This window comes from Lacerta agilis, chromosome 7, assembly GCF_009819535.1.
Source record: "Lacerta agilis isolate rLacAgi1 chromosome 7, rLacAgi1.pri, whole genome shotgun sequence".
In the NCBI taxonomy this organism is placed as follows: domain Eukaryota; kingdom Metazoa; phylum Chordata; class Lepidosauria; order Squamata; family Lacertidae; genus Lacerta; species Lacerta agilis.
In genome coordinates this window covers 5,053,391-5,077,441 of record NC_046318.1, presented here as the reverse complement: position 1 = coordinate 5,077,441, position 24,051 = coordinate 5,053,391, and the positions used below count along the sequence as shown (strand labels likewise).

At 47.7% G+C, this 24,051-nt stretch overlaps 1 protein-coding gene across 1 annotated transcript in view; it reads right to left on the bottom strand.

The window, feature by feature from the left end:
- Positions 1-394: 394 nt before the first annotated feature.
- LOC117049654 (protocadherin gamma-C3-like) overlaps positions 395-24,051 on the bottom strand; it is a 70,552-nt gene continuing 46,895 nt past the window's right edge. The window contains exons 4-5 of the mRNA XM_033154459.1: positions 14,267-14,355; positions 395-3,366 (exon numbers count right to left, since the gene is read on the bottom strand). Of these exons, the coding sequence (XP_033010350.1) occupies positions 3,107-3,366; positions 14,267-14,355 (349 nt within the window). The 3' untranslated portion in view covers positions 395-3,106. The remainder of the gene's footprint in view (positions 3,367-14,266; positions 14,356-24,051) is intronic.

Below are 24,051 nucleotides of genomic sequence, written 5' to 3'. Positions count from 1 at the left end.
ATTATTTATCTATTACTCAGAGCACAAATGCAAAAGAGCCAGTGAAAAGGGCAGGTGGTCCAGTCAGAATGGGTTCCACTCCCAATGGCTAATGTGTAGATAGGTTAAACCAGGTGCCCATTGCTCTCTCCCTCCCAGAGGCAAGTTCTCATCTGTTAGCAGCAGCAGCAGCAGCAGTTTCTTGGTAAAGAAATAGGTTTCCATGTTTGAAAGATTCGGAACACTGCAAAAGCCAGCAAAACCCGTCTTCCAGATGCACTGCTGGAAAGAAGCACGGCATTGTTGCCTCTGTCACATCGCCTTCAATACTTTGGGGTGTGGTTTCCAGTCTAGCGCTCCCATAATCTTGCTCTCCTTTCCGTCCCCCCCAGAAGCAACGTTCACAACAAACACATCAGCAGAAAAGATTTTATTATTTTCCCCAAAGAAAAAAAGAGCAATATAAATATTAAGAGTATAAAACTTGCGTGTAACACATTGACGTCAGTCTATATGGATATAAGAAGGATATAAGCATATATATAATATATAAGTATAGTTCAATATTAGACACATTGAAAGGACAGTGAGTGTGTTTCAATTCACATACATTTAAAAGCACAAAGAGCACACGTAAAGAAGATACGAAGGAATAAAAAAAAAATACTGATGTCCACAACTCAATTACTAAGATTAAAAAAGAAGAAAGAAACCTACACATCACTAGGTATTCAGCACTACGACACTACTTTCAGCTTATTGATTAAAAGGAAAAAGAGAATTACTAAGATTAATCTACAGTACTTTGAGAAGAGTCACATAATAACTACTTCAGTACATAATAAGCCCCAGGCACAATCCTGTGGGGAAGCTCACCTGCACCAGCCCCGTTAAGATGGAGAGAAGCTGCAGGACAGAAATGCCATGCCCTTGTGTGGCTTCTGATGATTTCAGCCGAGCTTGTGCAGGAGAACTTCCCAATGGATTGGTGGTTTTTAACTAACTATGTAAACTGTTTCTAGTGCAGTCACCAAACACAAGGGGTGGGGTGGGGGTGGGTGACTGGGATCAGTACAAAAATCATACGTCGACTGGTTTCTTCCCACAGACAAGTCCCGCTTTCTAGACACGAGGCAGCAGATACTGTACGCTCTCTAGCAGTGCAATACTACACAGCCAATGAGATTGGTCCGCAATGTTTTGAAAAGTCGTCAGATGTTTAACCCGATGTGATCCTAGAAGGCCAGACCACCTCAGACAAGCTCCTTATCAAAGGTTTAAGAAAGAGCATTATATTTCTGGCCTAGTGATTAGCCCTCCATGTTGGAAATATGCCTCTTCTCTGTCCTCGGCTGAAATTGGAAGGGAACCCGGTCAGTGCCTCTATAGTAAGGCAACCTGAGTTTGCCAGCAGCACGCTGAAGCTCCCTTCTAGTCTGTGCTGCGCTTGAACGAGGAAAGGGATGAGAACACAAGCCGATAAAATGCACAGGGAGCAGGAAACACTCACTTCCTCTCCATACTAGGCTATGAAACAATGTGGCTAAAAACCCTAAAACAAGTCATTTCGAAACACAGCAAAGGGATCTATGATTATTCACTTTAAATCCAGTGGATTTATATCCAAGTAGGGGGTGATAGCAGAGGTCCCAAGGACCTTCAGTGCACCAATGGTTACTCACTTCTCTAACGTTCAGAACTTGGCCTTGGGGGGCTTGGTATCAGAAATCCCTGCCCATCTCCAGCTCCGGCATCCCTGATCTGTGCCTGGCCCCATGGGTCCTCAGACCAACTGTTGTTCGCTTAATATCAGCCCGTGAAGAAGGCCAGCGAACCAAGGGCCTTCCTTGGCTGTGCTGCCTAGGCATGTGGAAACTTCCCTACTGCTCTGATCCAGGGCAATGCATCTTGTTACTGAACTCTACTCACAGACAGACAATGCTCAGGTTCCACCAGGATGTGGGCACTTCACAGCATATTTACACCATGCTGTATATGGCATGCAATGACTTCTCTACTCTAGGTTGGGAGGCGGCAGCTGGCCTACCGTAGACGTGAAGTGAATGTTTTGCATGCAGCTCGATGTGCGGAAAATATGAAGCATTCCATTTTTTGTTTTAATTCTCTACCTACAAGGCCACCAGAGCCCATTCACTGACAGAAGGCGCCTGCCTGTGGAACTAACAGAGCTATTTCAGTGCTTAAAGGAGGAGCAGCAGCTGCTCACTATACTCACACACAAGCGATTGACTTTGACTTCCTTAAACTTATTCCAGAAAACAATTACTGTACACATAAATATTTATGGATCAAAGTGTAGATGAGATGTATTCTCTCTTCAGAGGCCACTGTAAATCAACCGAGACAGGCAGAAATCTCCATCTTCCTACCATGTGAGATCCATTTTCTGCCTCTGGGAGGCTTCTCACAGCAATGTGTTTGTGCGCAATGCCTCTTAGGTATAACCATTTCAGTTTTATTTTTTTTCAACCATCGTTGGTTAACTTTTAAAAATTGCTGTTGAAACTCATTCCCTTCTAATAATGCAGGATGAACACTGTTTTAAAATTTAAAAAAGCAGAAACTAAAGCACCCCCTCGTCCATTTCATAACAAGGATTCCAACTGAGATATTTTTTGTGGGGACAGAAAGCACTCATCAAAATTTGGGGGAAGTGAGAATGTTCTTTGAATGGAAAAAATGTATAAATCAAAACCCCTGTTTAGAAGAATTATTTACAATGGACAGGGGCCCACCCTAAGCCTTGTATGTTGTGCAGATCACTCTGGAGCAAAGCAATGGGAGAGAGAAATATTCCAAAGATCTGACACCCTTGCATATTAGATCATCTGCACGAGAGTATAAGCTATATTCATCACTATCCACAGGGCTTTTTTTGTTTTGTTTCCAGATACTTTTACATCAGGAGGACTAACAGTAGGAGACTTTCTCCTAAGCTCTGATGACAGCAATGTACATTCGCAATGTTCCACACTTTTTTTTTCATTTTTAAAAACTTGTTAACCACAAATTCACATTCATCCTCCATCCTAGGCTATGAATTGGGGGAATGCTGGAAGAGTCTGCCCTTTAGATCTAAGGTGGCAGCGATGTCATCCTGCGAATCTTACTTCTTCTCCTTCTTCCCTGACTTCTTCTTGTTTCCACCTCCAGAGGCTGCAGGTTTCCCATCGCGCTTGGCTGCAGAGTTGGAGAGAGTGGCTGTGCTGCCAGGGATGTACACGTTCTGTCTGTAGTCAGGGACGTGCTGCAGGGTGAACTGGGGGCCATACCTGGTGCTGAGGCCCATTGTGCCTGCTGCTGCTGTTGCTCCTCCTCCCAGAGTAGAGTTTCCATCAGGATTTGCAGCTGCAGCGGCAGCGGCTTCTGCACCACAGGGAGGGGGATTGAGAGAAGGGAGAGAAAAGTCGGAAGGGTGAATTCTTAGCATAGTTGTTGCTAGATGTCAATGTATAATTTAGGGTCTTGACTGCTCATCATCTAGGGAAGATGCACTCAGCCCACCTCCCCACCCCCAGAATTCCTATGAACAGCAAGCTCTTTGGCATGTGCACAAGGCTTGGGAGAGAGCTCTAGTTTGAAGAAGTGGCATCCTGCAGTCCGGCAGAAATAAATCCCTGCTTTTCCCTGAAGCCTTCTTCGCATGCCAGAGGATCCGAATGGAGAGGAAGGGAAAACTCTAGGCAAGAACAAATAGAGGCTTGCTAGCAATATTTGCACACACACACACTCAGAGCTCCCAGGAGCAATCTTATCATGCCCTTGTTGCATGCCTGGGCCTCTTCCTTAGGCTGATTGGCAAAAAGGTGGGTGTTAAACCCTCATTCCAAAAAGGCTGTGTGCTTTTTGCAGGGAGCCTCGTGGCCAGGGAGCTACATGGGTGCTGTGTTGTGTGTCTTCTGTTACCTCTCATTTGTATGCCTTGCATTGTAATTGGCTGTGTTACTGCAGCAGTGGTCCGTGTGTGCAGGCGTGTGGGTTAGGGGTGTGTCCGTGTAATTTTTGCGCTAGAGACTTGAGTTTTCCATTTTTTAACAGTTGGCTTTAATGAGAGATAAACACTCCTTTTACAGTAAACAATGACATATTTGTATTTTATAAAAATACAAATGCTTCTACTTATTTTAGATTCACTGAAGATGAGCCATCTGTGGCCTGAAACTCATATTTTGTTGTTGATGAATACATTTGCCTGTATACCCTTCTATGGACTTCTTTGTGCCATGCTTATTTCTGGAGCTTCCTTTTCACTGGACTTCCCAAAATATGAAGAATCTATGAAAATACTGAATGTGTAGCAACAATAGAGCAAGGAGGAACAGGAAGAGGAACTAAAATTGTGCCAATGGACTTAACTATTTTGATTTTGGCTAGAGGAGAGACATTCTGTCCAGGAGTTAGAGTTATGCATGGGTTTTTAACAATGGGTTTAAAATAGTTCTTTTTCTGGGGGGATGCAGGGGTACACATACCCCTAAACATTTTGTGTTTTTAAAACGGGAGAGGACGATCTGTCTTCTCTGCTGCCTTATCTCTTAGTGACCCTACCAACCCACTTCTGTGCTGTAATTTGACTGAGGAACTCGAATGAGAAAAGGCTGTCCAATCGAGCTGCCCGCCCTGGTTAAGCTTTCCTGCCCTCTGGCATGAGATGGGCTTTGATTATTATGCACAGCAGGCTCCTCAAATGAAAAATAGCAGCCGGGTGCATGGACTGGACTGGCAGACTCTAGTTTTGTATGGTCTTTGGTTAATTTATTTATTAAGTCAAACGTCAGCTGCCCCACACAGAAGATTAAATTTATAATGCAAGAGAACACATATACTTTAACTGTTTAAAATATTGACTATCAGCCTGTGTCAATCACACAATTGAACCCTTCTGTGCCCTCTTGCTTAAGAACGTGTGAAGTGCTTGCTGTACCAGATCAGGACCCATGTAAGTCCAGCAACTACCAGGCAACAGGGGGTCTGCAGGAACCACTTGCCCTTTGCCTAGCCTTGCTCTAGCTCTGAGGTGGGGAGAAGGTACATCAAGATCTACTGGCAGACCTCTGGGTTGTTTGCAGTAGATTGTCTTGGGAGGGTTCCTGACTCCCAATTGTTTAACAAGCAGCTGTTGTTTTCTTTCTCAATTTGGCTGCGTAGAGGAAGAATGTTTGGGCAGAGTGCAGGGACCCAGAGTAGATTTTTCTGTGACAGAACTGTGAGCTCAGCTCTGGTATGAAACAAATAATAATAATCCCGATATGACCATGCCAAGAGGTGCTCTATTTCTTAATTCCATGTAGCTCCTTTCCCTAAACCCCTGTTGCACCTGGCTTCGGTTGGTGGACCTTGGCTATGGATGGAGTCTTGATTTTCAATATGCACAGCCCCCCCCAATTATTGTTTCACTCCTTAATCTCAATGGGAAGCCAGCTTCCCCCACAGTTGTGCTTAAAAATATGAGCAGTTGTTGTATCTTATATGCATATTATACACATATACACTCCAGCGTTCCAGTAAACTGCATTTGGCCATAGAAGAGGCCTCAGCATTATGTTTTGCCAGTGTTCCAACAAAAACAAATGCCCCTAAAAATATGCAAACTTTTTCAGAAATGTGCTGGGAATCAATCACCACAATAAACTTTTATGGGGCACCTTGAAAACTTAACTTTCTTTCGTTTTCTTGTTTGCAGCGCCTTAGCTTCTTGATCTGGTTTTTACGCTGACTGCTTTCTATGTTCCTACAGTTGCAGATCTTTTTTCACACAACAGGTTGATTTGAAGGGAAAGCACCTGCGAGAGGCTAAAATTTTGAGAGGGCCACAGGCAGGGTCCCAAGGGGAAAGGAGGCTGCCTAATCCTTTATTCAAGCTGCCTGCTTCCCCTATTGGGAACAAGTCATGGCCTCTCTTCCTCCTGTGGCTCCCTGTGGGGAGAAACACCCTGAGAAGCTGTGGAGCAGATGACTAGGGAAGCGATTTAGAGCAGATGAATCGCTGGCAGGAAAAGGGTTAAGAAGTCTTCCTCCTCCTCCTCCTCCCAGGTACACTCTGATTTATTTCATACTCACATTGATCTGAATTTTTGTGTCTCATGTCTTATGGCCAACAGGAGGCTAGGAAAGCAAATCTTAGAACACGCAAAAAATAAATGAGCTTGTGTCTCTGCTTGTTTCCGAAACAGAACCTGCCCAGAGAGCTCAAGGGCTTATCACTGGCGCTATGGACACTTAACGTCTGTTGCCTGAGCTTTGACCACCACAAATGCTCGGACCTTTATTTAACAGCAGGCAGTTAAGTTCAGGGAGACCTGCTGGGGCCTGCAGACAGGTGGTGTCTAAAAATCCATGCAACAACATTCCACCAGGCAGTTAGTTCCCTTTTATCACAGAATGCAAGTCTCCCATGTGCACAGAGGCCAGGTTCTCTCCCACCCACCCCCATGCAATCTCAGCTCATCTGCTTACATCCTCTTAAAGTCCTTTTTTTTTCTTTAACCAACCAAATAAATAATCTATCTCTAAAATATCTACTCAGGATGTAAGAATTAGGCCCTTTGGGATTTCTAATTTTCTATGGTGCTTTAATTCTGATCTGTGTTGTACTTCCCTATCTGCCTGCGCTAGGATATGGGCCCAGAGGGTTTCTATTTGATGCTTCAAAAGAACTCGTTTTTAAAACTAATTGAAGAGATTCCTAGGCTCTTCAGAACCTTTGCAAATAATAGTTTCTCACAGAGCTCTCTCTCCCTCTCTCTTTCTCAACAACCATGCTAATGGATGGGGGCAAGACTTACTAAAAAGAGTAACACGGATTGACCATTCAAATGTACCGGTACATCCATTGTGCTTCATTAAACATGCAATCTATGAATGACCTCCGAATATATGGCTAATGATTGATGTCACCCCAGTCTCTGTAGTTAAGCACAGTTTTTCCAAGTGACCATAGAAATGGTTTAGAACGGGGGTCAGGAACCTGCGGCTCTGGAGCCGCATGCGGCTCTTTCGCGGCCCTGCCGCGGCTCCGGGGCGGCTGCTTGGGGCGCGGAGGTGGCGCGGAGTGGTGGGGGCACTGCGCCTGAGAACTCCTCGGCCGGAGGGAAGACGCGCCAGCCCTGCCCGCGATGGAGGGGCGGTTTGCAGGGGGGAGAGAAAGAGGGAGGGAGGGGGCAGCCGGGGGGAGGCGCGGGGGGTGGGGCCTGGTGCGACGGCGGCAGCGCAGTTGGCAGAGCGGGGCCGTCCCCGCCGCGGCCCGCCACTGTGAGCGCGCAACAGGCGCTCCTCCTTCGGCTCCGGGGCGGCTGCCTGGGGCGCGGAGGTGGCGCGGAGTGGTGGGGGCACTGCGCCTGAGAACTCCTCGGCCGGAGGGAAGACGCGCCAGCCCTGCCCGCGATGGAGGGGCGGTTTGCAGGGGGCAGAGAGAGAGGGAGGGAGGGGGCAGCCGGGGGGAGGCGCGGGGGGCGGGGCCTGGTGCGACGGCGGCAGCGCAGTTGGCGGAGCGGAGCGGGGCCGTCCCCGCCGTGGCCCGCCACTGTGAGCGCGCAACAGGCGCTCCTCCTTCGGCTCCGGGGCGGCTGCCTGGGGCGCGGAGGTGGCGCAGAGTGGTGGGGGCACTGCGCTGTGCTCCTGGCCCGCCTGGGCTGCGCCCGCCGCGCCGTCCTCCTGACCCGCCGCGCCTGCCCGCTTCCCTCCTTGGAGTGTCGGGCCCGGCGGGCGGCTGGGGTGTCCTTGTGGGGCTTGGCTCCGTTGCGCCTTCCCCGCCCCCGGAGAGGCGGGCGGGCGGGGGACCTTCCCGGCGTCAGTCGCCGGATGGTGCTGCTGCTGCCTCCGCCTGGCTTTGCTGCTCCGCCTCGCCGTCCGGCGCCTCTTTGGCAGCGGGATCCGGGGGGCGCCCGGGGGCCCGGCCGGGACTGCGCCGCCGTGCAACAGGAAGGCCGGGCGGCGGCGGCGAAAACGTCCGGGCTGCTTCTGAAACCTCCGCCAACCGGTGCTTCGCCAGCGCTCGCTGCGGGCGGTGTACATGCTCAACGATGGCCCCAAGGGCGGCTCGGGGGCCCGGAGCCCCGAGGCCGGCGCGCTGCAGAGCCTGGCGCGATTCCCCCCCCAAAAAAACCTGTTTTTTGCTTTTTGGCTTTTTGCCTTGCTCTCCCACCCCCCCTCTCTTTTTTTTCCTCCCCTCCTTTTTTAATCCAAGGGGAGAAATCCCATTTTTAAAACAAACAAACAAACGAAAAATAAACAAACACCCCCCACAGCTGCTGCAGCCACTCTATTTGAATTTTTATTATTACCCTTTTCTCCCTCTATCCCCCCTTTTTCTTTTCTCTTCCCCTTTTGTTTTTGTTTTCAAAAAAAGGAAAAAGAAGAAAAAGATTTTCCCCCTTTATTTTTATTTTTTAAACTACTACATATTTTTAATAGATATTCTCCCCACCCCACCCCACCCCCAATTTATATTTTTCCACCCCACTTTTCCATTCCCACCCCCCTTTTTCTTTCTTTCTTAGTTCGCTTGCCAACCTATCTTAGAGGGGGAAGCCCTCTCTCCCACCCACCACACCCCCCCAAAACAACTTTGAGCTGAACCCCAAAAAACGGGGGTAGATCACTGCTGAAAGTAGATCATAGTTTCTTGGGAGTTGGCCACCCCTGGTATAAGACATGTAACTAGAATAAAAAATTTAAAAAACCAAGCAAATAATTGTAATAACTACTGTAATAAAGCACTGCTATAATTATATATAATTTCCCTAAAATTTTGGTATCATTCGCCTTTCCGTGCTGAAATGTCACAACCTGAAGGACCATGGCTTGCCCCCCCCCCCAGTTTTGATCCTGGGTACGCCCCTGAGTCAATGCAAAAAAGTAAGAACTTATTCTTGTTGTTTTTACTAATTATACTTTGCATTGGCTCCTATACGTTATTTATTATTATTGCATTAAGGTAAGAAACAATATATGCAGCGTTATATTTGTTTTAAATGTCGCAATGGTTTTGCGGCTCCCAGGTTTTTTTTTTTCCTTTGGAAACGGGTCCAAGTGGCTCTTTGTGTCTTAAAGGTTGCAGACCCCTGGTTTAGAACAAACCTTCTCAAACTTTTTTGTGCCCAGGACCTCCTTGAGATGGCTGAAAATTACTGAGGCCCACCAGTCACAAAATGGCAGTACAGGCAGAGCCAGTCACAATGTGGTGGCAGATGAAGGCAGAGAATGATATTTTCTACTGATATCTCATCCATCTTTGGAAACTGCTAAATTCTTTACCAAAGCCCTTTCCTTGTGGCAAGATGCTTCATAACTCAGCTCTACTCAGGCTAAGGACAGACACTTGCTCTGGAGGTATTGTGACTCAACCTCCCCATTTTAGGTAGAATTTGCTGATCCAGAGGCTCTAGGTGGAGAAGGCTTTGCTTTTATATATTTTCCTTCCCACCCATCTCCTATAATTTCATCAAATATATAAAAGGATGTCATATAGAGGAGGGTGAAAGGTTGTTTTCTGCTGCTCCAGAGAAGCGGACACGGGGCAATGGATTCAAACTACAAGAAAGAAGATTCCACCTAAACATTAGGAAGAACTTCCTGACAGTAAGAGCTGTTCGACAGTGGAATTTGCTGCCAAGGAGTGTGGTGGAGTCTCCTTCTTTGGAGGTCTTTAAGCAGAGGCTTGACAGCCATCTGTCAGGAATGCTTTGATGGTGTTTCCTGCTTGGCAGGGGGTAGGACTGGATGGCCCTTGTGGTCTCTTCCAACTCTATGATTCTATGATTCCTTTCACAGTCAACTTGCAACTTAACTCTCCCCTCTTTCCTTTGCCATTTTCTTTCCTCTTTCCTCCTTTCTATTCCCAGTTATCTTGCTTTCTAATTTCATTCAACGCCTCCCCTGGCCCTTTCCCTTCAGAGGAAGGAAACCTTCCTCCCCTCCTCCTCCCTGCTCCCCCTCTCCAATTTTTTTGTCTCCTGGTCACCTTTACTCAGCAGGAATGGAGCTGCTGGTCCAGCTCAAAGGCTGTGGCATGGCTAGGGTCCAGGGCAGACTGTGGCAATGAGGCCCCCCTGAAAGTGGCCCAAGGGTCACTGAGTGACAAACACTGGCTTAGAAGATGATGGGATCCTGCACAAGGCTTGTAAGGAAAGGGTCATAGCCAACATTAGTCATTCTCAGATTACACTCCATGAAATCAGTGGATTAACTAGGTCTGTTGATTTTAATGGATCTACTCTGTCTTAGCTGGATATCATCCATAGTTTGTTAGTTTTCTTAGGATCAACTAAAATGCTACTTTTGAGTGCAGGGAATGTTTAGATTAGTCTCCGTTGGATGCAAAACAGATTTCAGGTTGTACCAAGAGCTACGGGGACAAGAAAACAACCATAGCTGCCTCCCCACCCCCAATATTTTGTAAATATAAAATGAGGCAGCCACTTCATATTTTTGTATTTTCAAAACATGGGGGAAACAACCATTATTGCTTCTTTGTTTTTTTGAAAGCTCCCCTGCCAAAACCTCCCTGCACATAGAAAGATAGTTCACAGCAACGTCACGTTCTTTTGAAGGATAAGGTAAAAAAAAATTGATCTGCATTTGTAGCTGAGTCACATATAAACAGCTGCATTTCAATCAGCATTGTCAATATTTCAATGCCGTTTCATTTGAAACTAATATATTAACCCCATAGCCTTAAAAGATAAAAATACAGACACTATTCTCACACCATGGACTGAATGCCTGTTCACATTCAATATTCAGTACTGGTGTTACGTTGGGCTAAAACTGCGCAACAAAAATAGCTTTCCTTTGGAAAAAACAACAACATCCCAACATTACAGACTGTTTTATTAGTCAAATGCATCTGCTTGTAGTTACTGCAGAATAGTTGCAGCTCAAATACATTTGGAAGCATTTGGATAGTCATCAGTCGCTTGGCAGAGATGTGATCTCCAGAGCCTTTGGTGGGGGGAGCTAAAGCGAGCAGCAAATCCAGTGAATGTATAGACACAGTAACCTATTTTTTTAAAGCCACGCTCCCTCGAATACAAACTCAGGACAGTGATTTAGGGCTCATCCAGGCCTTCTTTTGTGTTGCACTTTCCAGGCATATGTCCGCACTCTAAAGCTCCGTATCCAAGCAGCGTTTTTTTTTTTTGTTTTTTTTTTGCCCTAGCGCTTTCCCCGAGGAAAACCCACGTTTTACCACTGAATCAGAGCAAATGTCAATCCATAGAAACTCGGATTGCCTTTTGCTCCGATTCAGCGGTGAAGAGCAGGTTTTCGTGGGGTAAGCAACAGGACCAAAAACAAAACAAAACTGCTTGGACACAGAGCTTTGAAGGCCAGACCTGTGCCTAGAAACACGGCACCAAATAAAGTCTGGATGAACCCTGACTGTGTAGAGGGACTTGGCAAACAGGGCCTCTTGGAGCAGACATTAACCACTATCCGTGTTGATTTGCAGAGGCTACGGCTAATACTTAATAAACCCCCCTCCCACCTCCATTTGGCAAAATAATGGGGGGAAATCTGCTTAAATGGACATTAGAAAGCACTGACGTGAACAGCATGATTGCTTGGGTGCATCTCGCTTGCTTGTGTGCTTTGCTGAACTAAGCCCATTATGTGGCCTGGGAGGGAGGTTCCGCAAATAGCAGGTACCAAATCTTGCCCTTCCCCCCAGGAACTGCTGCAGCTTCTCTGTTTCCCTTTCTACCAGATCCCCTTTGTAGATCCAGAGTGGGATCTCTCTGGCAGCAGAAAACAGGTGGCCCACCTGGGAGCTCTGCCCAGCCTTGCCAGGGCGCTCCCCATTTGGTCCCAGCAAAGCACTGGTCCTGCCCTTTGCCTCCATCCACTCTAAGGTGCCAAAGGAAGAGAGGCTTGGGCAGTGTTCTTTCCTTACACAACTTGCTCCTCTTTGTCTGTGTCTGGACTTGCCCACAGAGCAAGCAGCTGCTAGAGCACTTCCTCCTGGCTGGTCTCACTGGGCGGGAGGGGGCTAAAGAGCACAGAGGCAATGCTGCTGGCCCTATGAGCACGGGGGGGGGGGGGAAAGTGGATTAACAGCTAAATAATGCTCCGTTTGGACAAGCCACTTGGAGATGTCAGCTCAGCAAGGATAAATATGATGATTAGCTAGCCACATTTACCCCCAGGCAAGATACCACATCTAAAACTTGCAATTTCCTTGACAGAAAGCCCCACTGAGGTCAGTGAGACCTACTGTATCTCTGAATAACCTGATCCAGAAAACAGATTGTCTCCAGAAGTATTTAGTTTTGTGTGCATTTTGCAATTTTAACTAATTAAATAAGCAATTGTCAGGGATTTCAACATTCAGGTAACAGCCAGTTTGTGAAGCGATTACCTGATTTTGTGGTGTTTTGGATCCAGTGTGGATGGGAATGTGTTGCATTTACAGAACGGAATGCTTGTGGGTTGTTGTTTGTCCCCATGGAGCCTCCAAAGTGGGGTTCCACAGGGGTCAATTGTATCCCCTGTGCAATTTAGCATCTACATGAAACTTCTGAGTAAGGTCCCTTTGCATTGTGGAGTGCATTGCTAGCACTTTGCAGCTCTGTTCCCCTCTTTGCAGCTGCAGGAGTTGTGGTGGACTGATAAATGGATTAGATGGGAGCCAACAACCTTGATTTAGACAAGACTGTGGTGCTGTTACTGGGTGCTTCACTAAACTGGATGGCTGGGGTCCAGCCTGTTCTGCATGGGGTTAACACTCCTCCTGAAGGAGCAGGTACACAGTTTGGGGGTACTTCTGGATCTTTTAGTGTCAACTTGAGGCACAAGTGGTCTCCGTTGGACAGTGATAATCTCTGGACAGTGATAACCTCTGTTATCTACACTCTGGTAACCTCTAAATTAGATTAATGTGTTAGGCACAGGGCTGCCTTTGAAGATGGTTTGGAAACTGCAGCTACTTCAGAAGTTGGCAGCCAGATTGCTGATTGGGATAAGGCAACCTGAGTATATGACACCAATTCTGGCCTGGCTGCAGTGGCTGCCAATTGGTTTCTGGGCTCAATTCAAAGTGCTGGTTTTTACTAACACAGCCATATGTGGCTCAGGACCCCAATACCTCAAGAACTGCCACTCCCCATGTGACCCCACATAAATATCAACAGAGGTCCTTCTTGGTGCGCCTCCTCTGAGGGAGGTGTGGAGGGTGGCAGCATGAGAATGGGTCTTCTTGGTGGTGGCTCCCCATTTGTGAAAGGTACCTGGGAAGCTCACCAGGTACCACTGTTATTTGCTTTTAGGCACCAGACTAAAACCTATTTGTTTACCCAGGGCTGTGACTGTTAATTGGGAGGGTAGTAAGTGATGCTTTCTGTCCTTGTAGTGCTCATCTTTTAGTGGGGGTGGGTATTATAAATATTCATAGGTCAGCATGCTAACATATTGTATTTTATAAAGAGTTTTAATGTCGTATCCAGTAAGTTGCTTTGGGATACTCTTCTGTGTTAGAAAAGTGACAAATAAACATTAACAACAACAAAAAATTGTGAGACTTTTGTCTGAGATTCTCTTTATAAAGTTGTCTGCCACTGATCATCAGGCAATCTGCAATTTGTGGGGCAGCTTCTGACTTCTTGGTCCCTGGAACTGTGCAGAAGACAGGTCAAAAGCAATCCTTTAATTCGCAAAGCAAGGAAATTGGATCTGGATTTGCTGAGAGACAGTGGTGAACATATGGACCCCCTAAAAGCTATTTTTACCAAGACACATTTCAGAGCTGAACTGAACTTCCGCATTCTAACCCTCTCCGTTTTAAAATATAAATGCTTTAATTCCAGTGTCCTAAACCAGCCTGAGCAACTGTTAACCAGGACTGTTTAAGATGTGTAGGCAGCTATGTGAACAATATTTGGGGACCCGCCCCCAGCTATTTTTATGTTGAGCTTTTTTTAAAAAAGAAAAAAAATCCTGTATATGTTATTAAAACATTAATTGACTAAGAGATTAGAGTTCTTCTAAGAACAAAGAAGCCCTTTAATCTACAAAGAGTTGCAAACCAGCCAGCTGCCCATTTGCCATGGAATTCTGTATGGTGATAAATAACGGCACAGCTATTCAGGAAGCACGCAAACCTTGGCTCTCTTGCCATAACCCTGAAGCTGTTTTAGTATAAGCTCGCTGTATAAACTTTTACAGGCATGTACTGTACATTAAATATCCTACACACACACACACACACACACACACACACACACACCGCTCACTCCCAGCATAGCTGAAAGTAATAACATTAGCTGCAACTGACCATTTGCTGATGCAAGAATCATGGCTTGAAGCATTTCTGTATCAAACTGGTTGTTTGGCCAAGTCCCATTCTCATCCCCATTCTGAGACCTAAGGAGAAAACAAAGCAAATGAAACATTAAAAAGAGGCATTGTAGACACAGTGTTAACCATCTAGGGCGGGGGTCTGCAACCTGCGGCTCCGGAGCCGCATGCGGCTCTTTTACACCTTTGCCGCGGCTCCGGGGCGGATACGCCTGTCCACTTCTCCAGCTGGCCAGCGGCAGTGGCTGCCCTCCAGCTGGCCGGCGGCCCGCCCTCCGGAGGCTGAGGGTGCTGCTGCTGTGCTGCTCTGCTCATGCGTCGTGCCTCATTTCTGCCAGCGCAGGCGCAGCAGCAGACAGCAGCAGTTTCCCTCCAGAGGTGTGGCTGCTGCTGCTGGTGTGGAGCTGCTGCTGGCTGCTGCATTGAGGCGACGACGAGGTAGGCAGCTGTGGGCTGGGCCAGGGGCGGCGGGTGGTGCGCGAGGGCGAGGGGGGAAGCCCTCCTTTTAAAAATGGTCGAGGAAGCTGCGCCTGTTTCCCTGCCGCTGCCTCCTTCACTCCTGGTTCCGCTCGCAGCCTCAGACCGCGCTCTCGCGGGCACGCATCTCTCTCCGCCCCGGAGCAAGGCCAGGACTCGCCCTTGCCCGGGACCCGCGTCTCAGGAGCCAATGGGTGCATGTGTCGCGAGGGGGCTTGGAGGCTCCTAGGAGCCCGAGCACGCACAGCAGAGACGTGGCTGCTTAAAAAGGCTGCATGGAGGAAAAGGCAGTTGTGCGTTCTTCCGCAGCAGCGTCGAGCGGAGCCGCCGCTGGACCTCACCAGGCAAGGTTAGTCACATCGCCCCCGCCTTCCAGGGCACAAAGCTGGGCTGGCTGGGCAGAAACCACCGTCGAGCTCTCTGCCTGCCGCGGGCGGGGGGCTTTGCAACCCCCCAACGAGTCCCTTGGGGTGGGGGACTGGGACTGGGGAGGGGGAGTCCTCTGCCGCTGCTTCCTCAGGTGTGTTGCTTAGGCTGCCGGGCGGAGCGCGGGAGCGCAAGTTGGCCGCCTGCGCCGCGCCCTCCGGCTGTGGCCTCTCCAAAGTGGCCTCTCCAAACGCGTGGCACAAAGAGCGGCGCCTTGGCTTTGCCCCGGTTTGGTTGGGCAGCCTGTGGCTGGAGGAGATCCGGGGGATTCCTCCTCAGCGGCTGAAAGAGGGGCTTGTTCTCCCGCGCTTTCTTTTCTCCCAGTTCTAGGTCACTCGACCCACAATAGCACTTCTTTAGTCTCCTTGCCGCACGCGCTCTGGCAACTTTTCAAGCTCCGGCTTGTGTAAAAACTGGGAAAGCTTTCTCTTGCTTCCTTCCCCCCTCCCCCTCTCATTTCCTTCCCCCTCCCCCTCCGATGCTGCTCTCCAACCACCTACCTGCTTGTCACGAGTTTTGACCCCCCCCACTCCTTGAAAGGGTTTCATTATTGGAGCTGAGCTTGTCCCCTGCTGAGGTAAATGACTTATTGCTCTGCTTCGACCGGGGGGGTGGGTGGGTGGGCTGGCAAAGAAAACCAAACCTGCGTAACTTATGCAGAGGCAGAATTTACTAGGTGGGGGAGAAGCCCCTGTCGTGACTTCCAGGTGTTTGGAAGCACGGACAGCCCACCAAAAAGAAAACTTGTGAAAATGCTTCCTTCGCGAGGGCAAGGAGTAATAGGGGTGGAGATGGGCCGAAAGTCCAAAGGAAATGATTTCTTGAAGGGGGAGGATGTACTACGGCAGGCAGAATAAAGGGCTGGTTCTCACAGAGACATGGGTAGGAGAATGACGCCCCAAAAGGTTGCAGTTTTTCCTCTGTCCTGAGTGTGTGTTAGGGGAGCCTTGACAAAGCACTTGTTGGCGTGGAAGAGAGGAGTCCTAACTTGGATCTGTGTTCATGTGCAAAATCTATCGCCATTGTCATTAAGGGGGCAGGGAACTCCCCTAAAAAGGTTTGAACACTACGAACTACTACAGCCACCTGTATGCAAGTCAGCACAAACATCACAGGCTTCTCTGGTGCAATTCTGTGCTTTATTTAGCAAAAGAGGAGGTTGGAAGAGGTGAGCATAGCCTCTGGTCTGGAATATTAAGGGTAAAAGACACTAAGATTATTGTAAAAGCCAGCAGTCTTCAATTAGACATGGGACAAACATTTAACACAAGTGTGCAGTTGAGGACTCATTTTAAAAAACAACAACAAATCAATTATTTGTATGCTGTTGCAACCCACCTTGGATCAGGCTGTGACCTGGTAGTGGTCCCCAGGTTGGATAAAAATGAATGATTTTTTTTATTTAAAAAAATCAAAAAAATTGGATTTTTTTTATTTAAATCAGATTTTTTTTATTTAAATCGGATTTTTTAAATTTAAATCGGATTTTTTTAAAATAAAATGCAGTGTTATATTTGTTTTAAATGTTGCAGTGGTTTTGCGGCTCCCAGTTTCTTTTTTTTTCTTCAGAAACGGGTCCAAGTGGCTCTTTTTGTCTTAAAGGTTGCAGACCCCTGATCTAGGGGATCGTTTCCTCCACAAAGCACACACAGCACAGTCTATTCTTAGTGTTGTGTATTGATTCAAGGGTTATGCTATCTGATTACTATTGTCTGTATTCACATTAGGGGAAAGTAACTGCCTTCCTGTTCCAGAAGGAACAGTTACTATTGGTTCATTTAAGTTGCTGCATTTGGATCCTCAGTCTTATTGGTTCCCACCAAAAGGCAGCTTTGTGATTGCTTGAGATTGTTCCCTCCAAAATGTATCCTTTCTAGCCAGTCTTCTGTCTGTATAAATGTAGCTTCCCTCTCCTCAGTTCCCCAGTCTTGTTTGTCTGAATAAAGTGTGTTACATGAAGAAGCTGTCTCCTGCCTGCTCTGTCAGAGCTGAAATCACTTGCTGAATCACAATCCCCACGTTACAACACTTAGTATTGTTTTTTTGGGTGGGTGGGAGAAAGCACAAGGTACAAGGGAGATATCCTTTTTCTGAGCGACTACAGTGGTACCCCGCAAGACGAATGCCTCGCACAACGAAAAACTCGCAAAACGAAAGGGTTTTGCGAGTTTTTAGTTGACTCGCGAGACGAATTCGCCTATGGCTCTTTTTCGCAAGACGAATTCGTCTGGCGAGGTACCACTGTAAGCACCGGATCCTCGCCCCGCCGTGTTTTAAAGCTGCAGGGAGTGCTGCTGTTCGCTCCTTGCAGCTTTAAAACGCTGCGCGACGCGGATCCGGTGCGCGGGGGGCGGCGTCGGATCGCGCACGGCCATCCAAAATGGTGGCGTGATCCCCCCCACCCCCCGGAGCCTTGCCCCGCCGTGTTTTAAAGCTGCAGGGAGTGCTGCTGTTCGCTCCTTGCAGCTTTAAAACGCGGCGCGGCGCGGATCCGGTGCGCGGGGGGCGGCGTCGGATCGCGCACGGCCATCCAAAATGGCGGCGCGATCCCCCCCACCCCCCGGATCCTTGCCCCGCCGTGTTTTAAAGCTGCAGGGAGTGCTGCTGTTCGCTCCTTGCAGCTTTAAAACGTGGCGCGACGCGGATCCGGTGTGCGGGGGGGGCGGCGTCGGATCGCGCACGGCCATCCAAAATGGCGGCGCGATCCCACTCCGCCCCCCCGCGCACCGGAGCCTCGTCGCGCCGTGTTTTAAAGCTGCAGGGAGCCAACAGCAGCACTCCTGTTCGCTCCCTGCAGCTTTAAAACGCGGTGCCGCGCCATTACAGGGAGCTGTAAAGGCGTACCTTTTTCTCCGGTCGGGAGGGGTGTTGTGCATCGCGTCCATCTTGGATCGACTGTGCATGTCTGCGATCTCCAGACATGCACAGTCGATCCAAGATGGACCCGATCCATCTTGGATCGACTGTGCATGTCTGCGATCTCCAGACATGCACAGTCGATCCAAGATGGATGCGATGCACAACACCCCTCCCGACCGGAGAAAAAGGTAAGCCTTTACAGCTCCCTGTAATGGCGCGGCACCGCGTTTTAAAGCTGCAGGGAGTGAACAGGAGTGCTGCTGTTGGCTCCCTGCAGCTTTAAAACACGGCGCGACGAGGCTCCGGTGCGCGGGGGGCAGAGTGGGATCGCGCCGCCATTTTGGATGGCCGTGCGCGATCCGACGCCGCCCCCCGCGCACCGGAGCCTCATCGCGCCGCGTTTTAAAGCTGCAGGGAGCCAACAGCAATGCTTCTGTTCGCTCCCTGTAGCTTTAAAACACGGCGCGGCGAGGCTCCGGTGCGCGGGGGGGCGGAGTGGGATCGCGCCGCCATTTTGGATGGCCGTGCGCGATCCAACGCCGCCTCTCCCCACCGGAGCCTCATCGCGCCACGTTTTAAAGCTGCAAGGAGCGAACAGCAGTGCTGCTGTTCGCTCCCTGTAGCTTTAAAACACGGCGCGGCGAGGCTCCGGTGACGGTCGGAAGGGCCCCCCGGACTTTTTTCCCCATAGGAACGCATTAATTAAATTTTAATGCGTTCCTATGGGAAACGGTGCCTCGCAAGACGAAATTTCCGCAAGACGAAAAGTCTTGCGGAACGAATTAATTTCGTCTTGCGGGGTACCACTGTAGTTTCTTCATGGGTGTACTCTTAACTGGGAACCTACTGCAAAGCAAACCTACTGTCCCTTTAAAAGTTGTGCACAAGTGCTTGTTATGCAAGGAAAAGAAAAAACTTTTCCTGCAGACATTCTCTCTGGCACACAACAGTGTCTTATGGCACATTAAAACAGATTTATTGTGACATTAGCTTTTGTGGACTAGAGCCTACTTTGGCAGATGCATGAAGTTTTCTCCTCCGTATTTCATGCAACTCATGATTCACAAAGCACATGCCACAATAATGACAAAAACATCTGTTATTTTTGCTGCTCGCAGGTCTACCCCTCTGGAATTTACTGTTATTGGAGCCCCAATCTCCAATAACTGGGCATGCTGTTTAGCAGGGCATGCTGCCCACTTAGTCTACTGACAATAACTTGCTGAACACAGTTAAGAAGCTCAACGCATAAGTTACACATTATGTTGTAATACCCTCCAAAATTTCTCCGATGGAAACAGGGACGTTCTATTCCATAATGATAATTTTACTATTTATACCCCACACATGTTACAGGGTTGCCTCAGCCACTCTGGGCAGCTTCCAACTTATATAAAACATAATAAAACATGAAACATTAAAAAAAAAAAAACTTCCCTATACAGGATTGCCTTCAAGCGGCTCAGGGGTCAGATAACTCCATAACCTGCAACATTTCTCCAATGAAAATAGGGACATTCTAAGGAAAAGTGGGACATTCCGGGATCAAATGAGAAACCTAGATGGTGTCTCTAAGTCAGGGACACCCCTGGAAAATAGGGACAATTGGAGAGTCTGTAACACATTTGTGCGTGAGTATATGCCTCTGTATCCTGACAATAAGTAATGGTAGACTCTTACTCTTCTCTTCTGAAACTGTGAACCAGGAGTTTCATGTCAGGGTGCAAGGATCCAGGTGGATTAGGAAACCCACTGTTTCTCTCTCATTCTTGAAAAGCCCTGTTTCATATATATATTATTTTTTAACAATAAGTGGCACAATGCCATGGGAAAAGAAAACTCCCCCCCTCCTTCTATCAAGTCACATTCATGAAGAGGTGCAATCAAAGTCTTTTGGACCCACAAAGCTTTATTTGCTGCTTGCGTTAAGACAAAAGCCGCTATGGGAGACGGGGAAATTGGCAGCACTTTCTACCAAGATGCCAAAGCAGATCCCTTCAGCTGTAGAACCAATTTACACTGCCTGTAAAACTGTTACTTGAGCTGTTGACTCAGCTAATTCTAATATCCTGGTGTCTACTTCTTGCACTGATTTACAGTCTGACCTTATCTGTATACTTACAAGCAGGTCCCACTGATTCAAAGTAAACTTACTTCCAAATAAGTGCAGCTGTAGGGACAACCATGCAACTCCATCACTGCTTACCCTTCAATGCTTTCTCAATGTCCGCAATATACTCTAAAATACTTTTAAAGAAGTAATCACTAGGCACTTACTAAGAGTACAATCCACCATGGTGACTGAAGGCAGTTCATTTCCCAAACCAGGACTGAACCCAGATTGGAACAGGTCCAGATAATCTGCTTCTTCCAAGAGTACCTGGAGTTGAGCTATCACTAGCTTCTCTAGGACCTTCACCTAAACCAGGGTGTTTGTGACAAAGCAGTATTGGGTCCAGGGTAGGATCCTTCAAGAATGGGCACACTACTGCCTTTTAGATATTTCATAGAATCATGGAGTTGGAAGGGACCCAAGTGGCATCTAGTCCAGCTCCCTACAATTCAGCAGGAATCTCAGCTAAAACTTCCATGACAGATTGCCATCCAACCTCTACTTTAAAACTTCCAAGGAAGGAGAGTCCACGACCTCCAGAGGGAGATTTGAAAATGGCTATCTGTTCTCGAAGCGACTGGCATGAGTTTGGCCAAACTGCGAGAGGCAGTGGAGGATAGGGGTGCCTGGCGTGCTCTGGTCCATGGGGTCACGAAGAGTCGGACACGACTGAACAACAACAACAACAAACCTATCTTCTCTCAGTCTCCTCTTCTCTAGGCTAAACATACCCAACTCTCTCAACCATTCCTCATAAGGCTTGGTTTCCAGACCCTTAACCATCTTGGCTGCCCTCCTCTATACACATTCCAGCTTGTCAATATCATCTTAATGAGCTCACCACCCACACAGGAGATAACTATTGCTATGAGGCCAAAGCTCACCAGAAGGTAGTCTGGCCATGGCAATTGTACACCAGCAGTATCCCCCATTGTAAGGTCCTCAGTTAATTGCTCATGAGTGACCAGCCGAACTCCGTAGCTTCCTTTTAATGGTTTTATTGTGCAAAACTATTTACAGTGCAGAGCTAACAAATCACGTCTGTCTCATCCATCAGAAGAATCCGAGAGTGACCCTTTCCGGTTTCTCCCCCAGCATAAGACACTAGGGATACGAAATCCCCTCCTTCTTTCCCTACGTGGCACCCCTCTGCGCAATTGGGGGGACGGAAGTGGCGTGCCTTCCTCTGCGCCAGCGGGGTGTGAGGTCTCTCTAAAATCCCCAGAGCCTTGGCTGCCAGTTCCCTGAACCGCCTCCCCTCCCCACTTGAGGCATCGCTGAAGTGCTGCTTCTCAGGTGTTGCTGAGGCTCTCTGTAGCATGAAAGCCCTTCCACCACCCTGTGCTGAGCTGGGGACAGTTCCCTGACACCCATCTATTTCTTTGGCTGAACACCAGGAATAGTGTTTTTTCGCTGAGAATAATGCAATGTCTACGTTTTGAACACCAAATACGTTGTTGGCTGAAATGATATTTACTGTACATTCTGGCGTATAAGACTACTTTTTAATCCAGGAAAATCTTCTCAAAAGTTGGGGGTCGTCTTATATGCCGGGTGGAGAATCTGCGGTCGAGTATATCTCAAACTCTATATTTTAACTGGAAAAGTTGGGGGGGGTCGTCTTATACGCCCAGTTGTCTTATACGCCGGAAAATACGGTACAGTTATTCCCACAGGACCTTTTATCAATAAAATAATCTGTATTGTTCTAAAAAAGAGAAAACTTAATTGAGATAGTTTCTAATTAAAAACAAGGAAGTAAAACTTGCTACCTTAAGTCTGTTTAGAAGAGAGTAGAAAAGTCTGAACATAAAACAGACTGCCAGCTACCAGAGTACTGTAATTGCTTGCCTTTATTAGGGTGCAGTCCTATGCCAGTTACCCGGGAGAAATCCCCGTTGAACTCAATGGGACTTACTGCCACACATTTTTTACTCTGCCTTTCAGCCAGCCAAGTACCTAGGGAGGATTCAATGAAACTAATAGAAATAGTGCAATCAATAGAAGCAGAGGATCTAATTAACAAGTGGGAAAGCAGAATAAAAATATAAGGCCGCTTTGTATGAGTGTTTTACTGTATGTTGTATACTGCCTCGTACCCTTCAGAACCATCATACGTTCATAAAGGGTGGAAGAGCAAATCAGTTACTGTGCCAAAAATTGCAGGACATGACAAAGAAGCTTGGCACATAGGCAGCACCCTTGACTATGTTTCCAGCATAGGCAAATGTCCTCCGGTTGGGGTGCTCCAACCAAAAAAGCCACGTCTCCTCACACAGTGGAGGCAACCCAGAAAAGGGGCTCTGAGGAAGAAGCTGTCAGGCTAATTAGCAGACAGAATTAGAACAAACTAGAAAATATTATATGCTAGGTTATGCTGTTATGCTGTAATGTAAAGTACAATCCTGCCTTCCTCTGTCACTGTATTATTTCCACACACTTGGTGTGAAAGGCAGAGGGGGGCGAGAACAGGAATGCAAAGTACTGGTATGAATTAATCCGCTCTTCGGCTTAAATAAAACCAAGAAATGCTTCCTGATTTGGCAGAGCTCTAGCCATTACAGCTCAGCATCCTCCGAAGGCTAGGAGGCCCTCCTGTATCTAGCACACTGGCAGTTTCTATGGCAACCTGCTGTGTATGCCTGCTACATCAATAGCATCATAAACACTTCTTCCATTAAACCACTGTATGTCTGTGCTGCATTTAACTGGCATTTTCTATGGAATCTGTTAGTTCTGCTGGATTTTCTTTTGCGAGAGGAGAGGAGGGGCCATGGCGGAGGATGTGCTGTCGTGCTGAAGGTCCCTGGTTCAATGTTTTCGTTAAAAGGATCTTGGCCAGAAGGGCAGAAAACCTTTGCCTGAGAACCTTGGGGAGCCACTGCCAGTTAGTGTGAGCTCAGTGGACCAATGGCCTCCTCACGGGGATTGAAAAAGAGGCTTTCTAGTAGAGGTCCTTCATTGTCTATGTTTGCATATATAAGGAGGGGAAGGGGGAAAACCCCTTTCAGAACAGAAAGGCAATGGAGTGGCAGTGAATGGTAGGGTGGGAAGAGAGCAAGTTCAAACACTGAGCAGGTCTTGCACTGCAAGTACCTCTGGAGATGCCACCTACAAACCTTTGGGCTACTGACTGTGAAGAAAAGACTCTGGCCCCAATGAGCTTGCATACGGACACACAGCATAGCTACATTGGCCAGTTGAAAAATGGGCAATTCTAGTGCGAGGTTGGCCGTTAAGGGTGGCAGCCCTACTCCTGGAGTACAGTACTTCATTGGTAACTCCAGAGAATTCTGGTATGGCACAAATGATTTCAAGCACCTGCCTGCTAATTATGTCTCTCAGTATCGACTGAGTTTCTTTTGCCACGGGGGAAAAAAATCTCTAAACTGCACTGTGAGCCACAGACACCATTTGCAATCAGATTTCAAGAAATATCATGTTAGACTGATTTATTTAAATGCAGTTGTGTGGAGGGGGAAAATGTGTGTGTGTGGGGGTGGAGGAATGGACTGCTACTTTAAAAACAGCAATACTGTTTCTGTACCTTCAAAAATAGTATTGGGTGGAGCTTTCCCCATAATTTTCTCTTCATGCCAAGAGAAGCTCCACCTGCTATTAAAGGTGGAGAAGCAGTGCCAGTGAGAAAGGTGGCAAACCTACAGGTTGTAAGGATACAATTGGTCACCTTTGCCCAGGGAAACTAATGGACAGCTGCTGTTAAGCTTCCAGTAAAATCCCTCATTAGCACTGTCCCAATGATAAGAAGTTGCTTTAAATATAGACAGTAGATTGCAGGCGATTATAGACAATTAGGATCACCACATTTCTTCCCTTAGCAGTGCTCCTCTGCCTCATCAGTTATTGGAGGCTTTCATTATCACTGT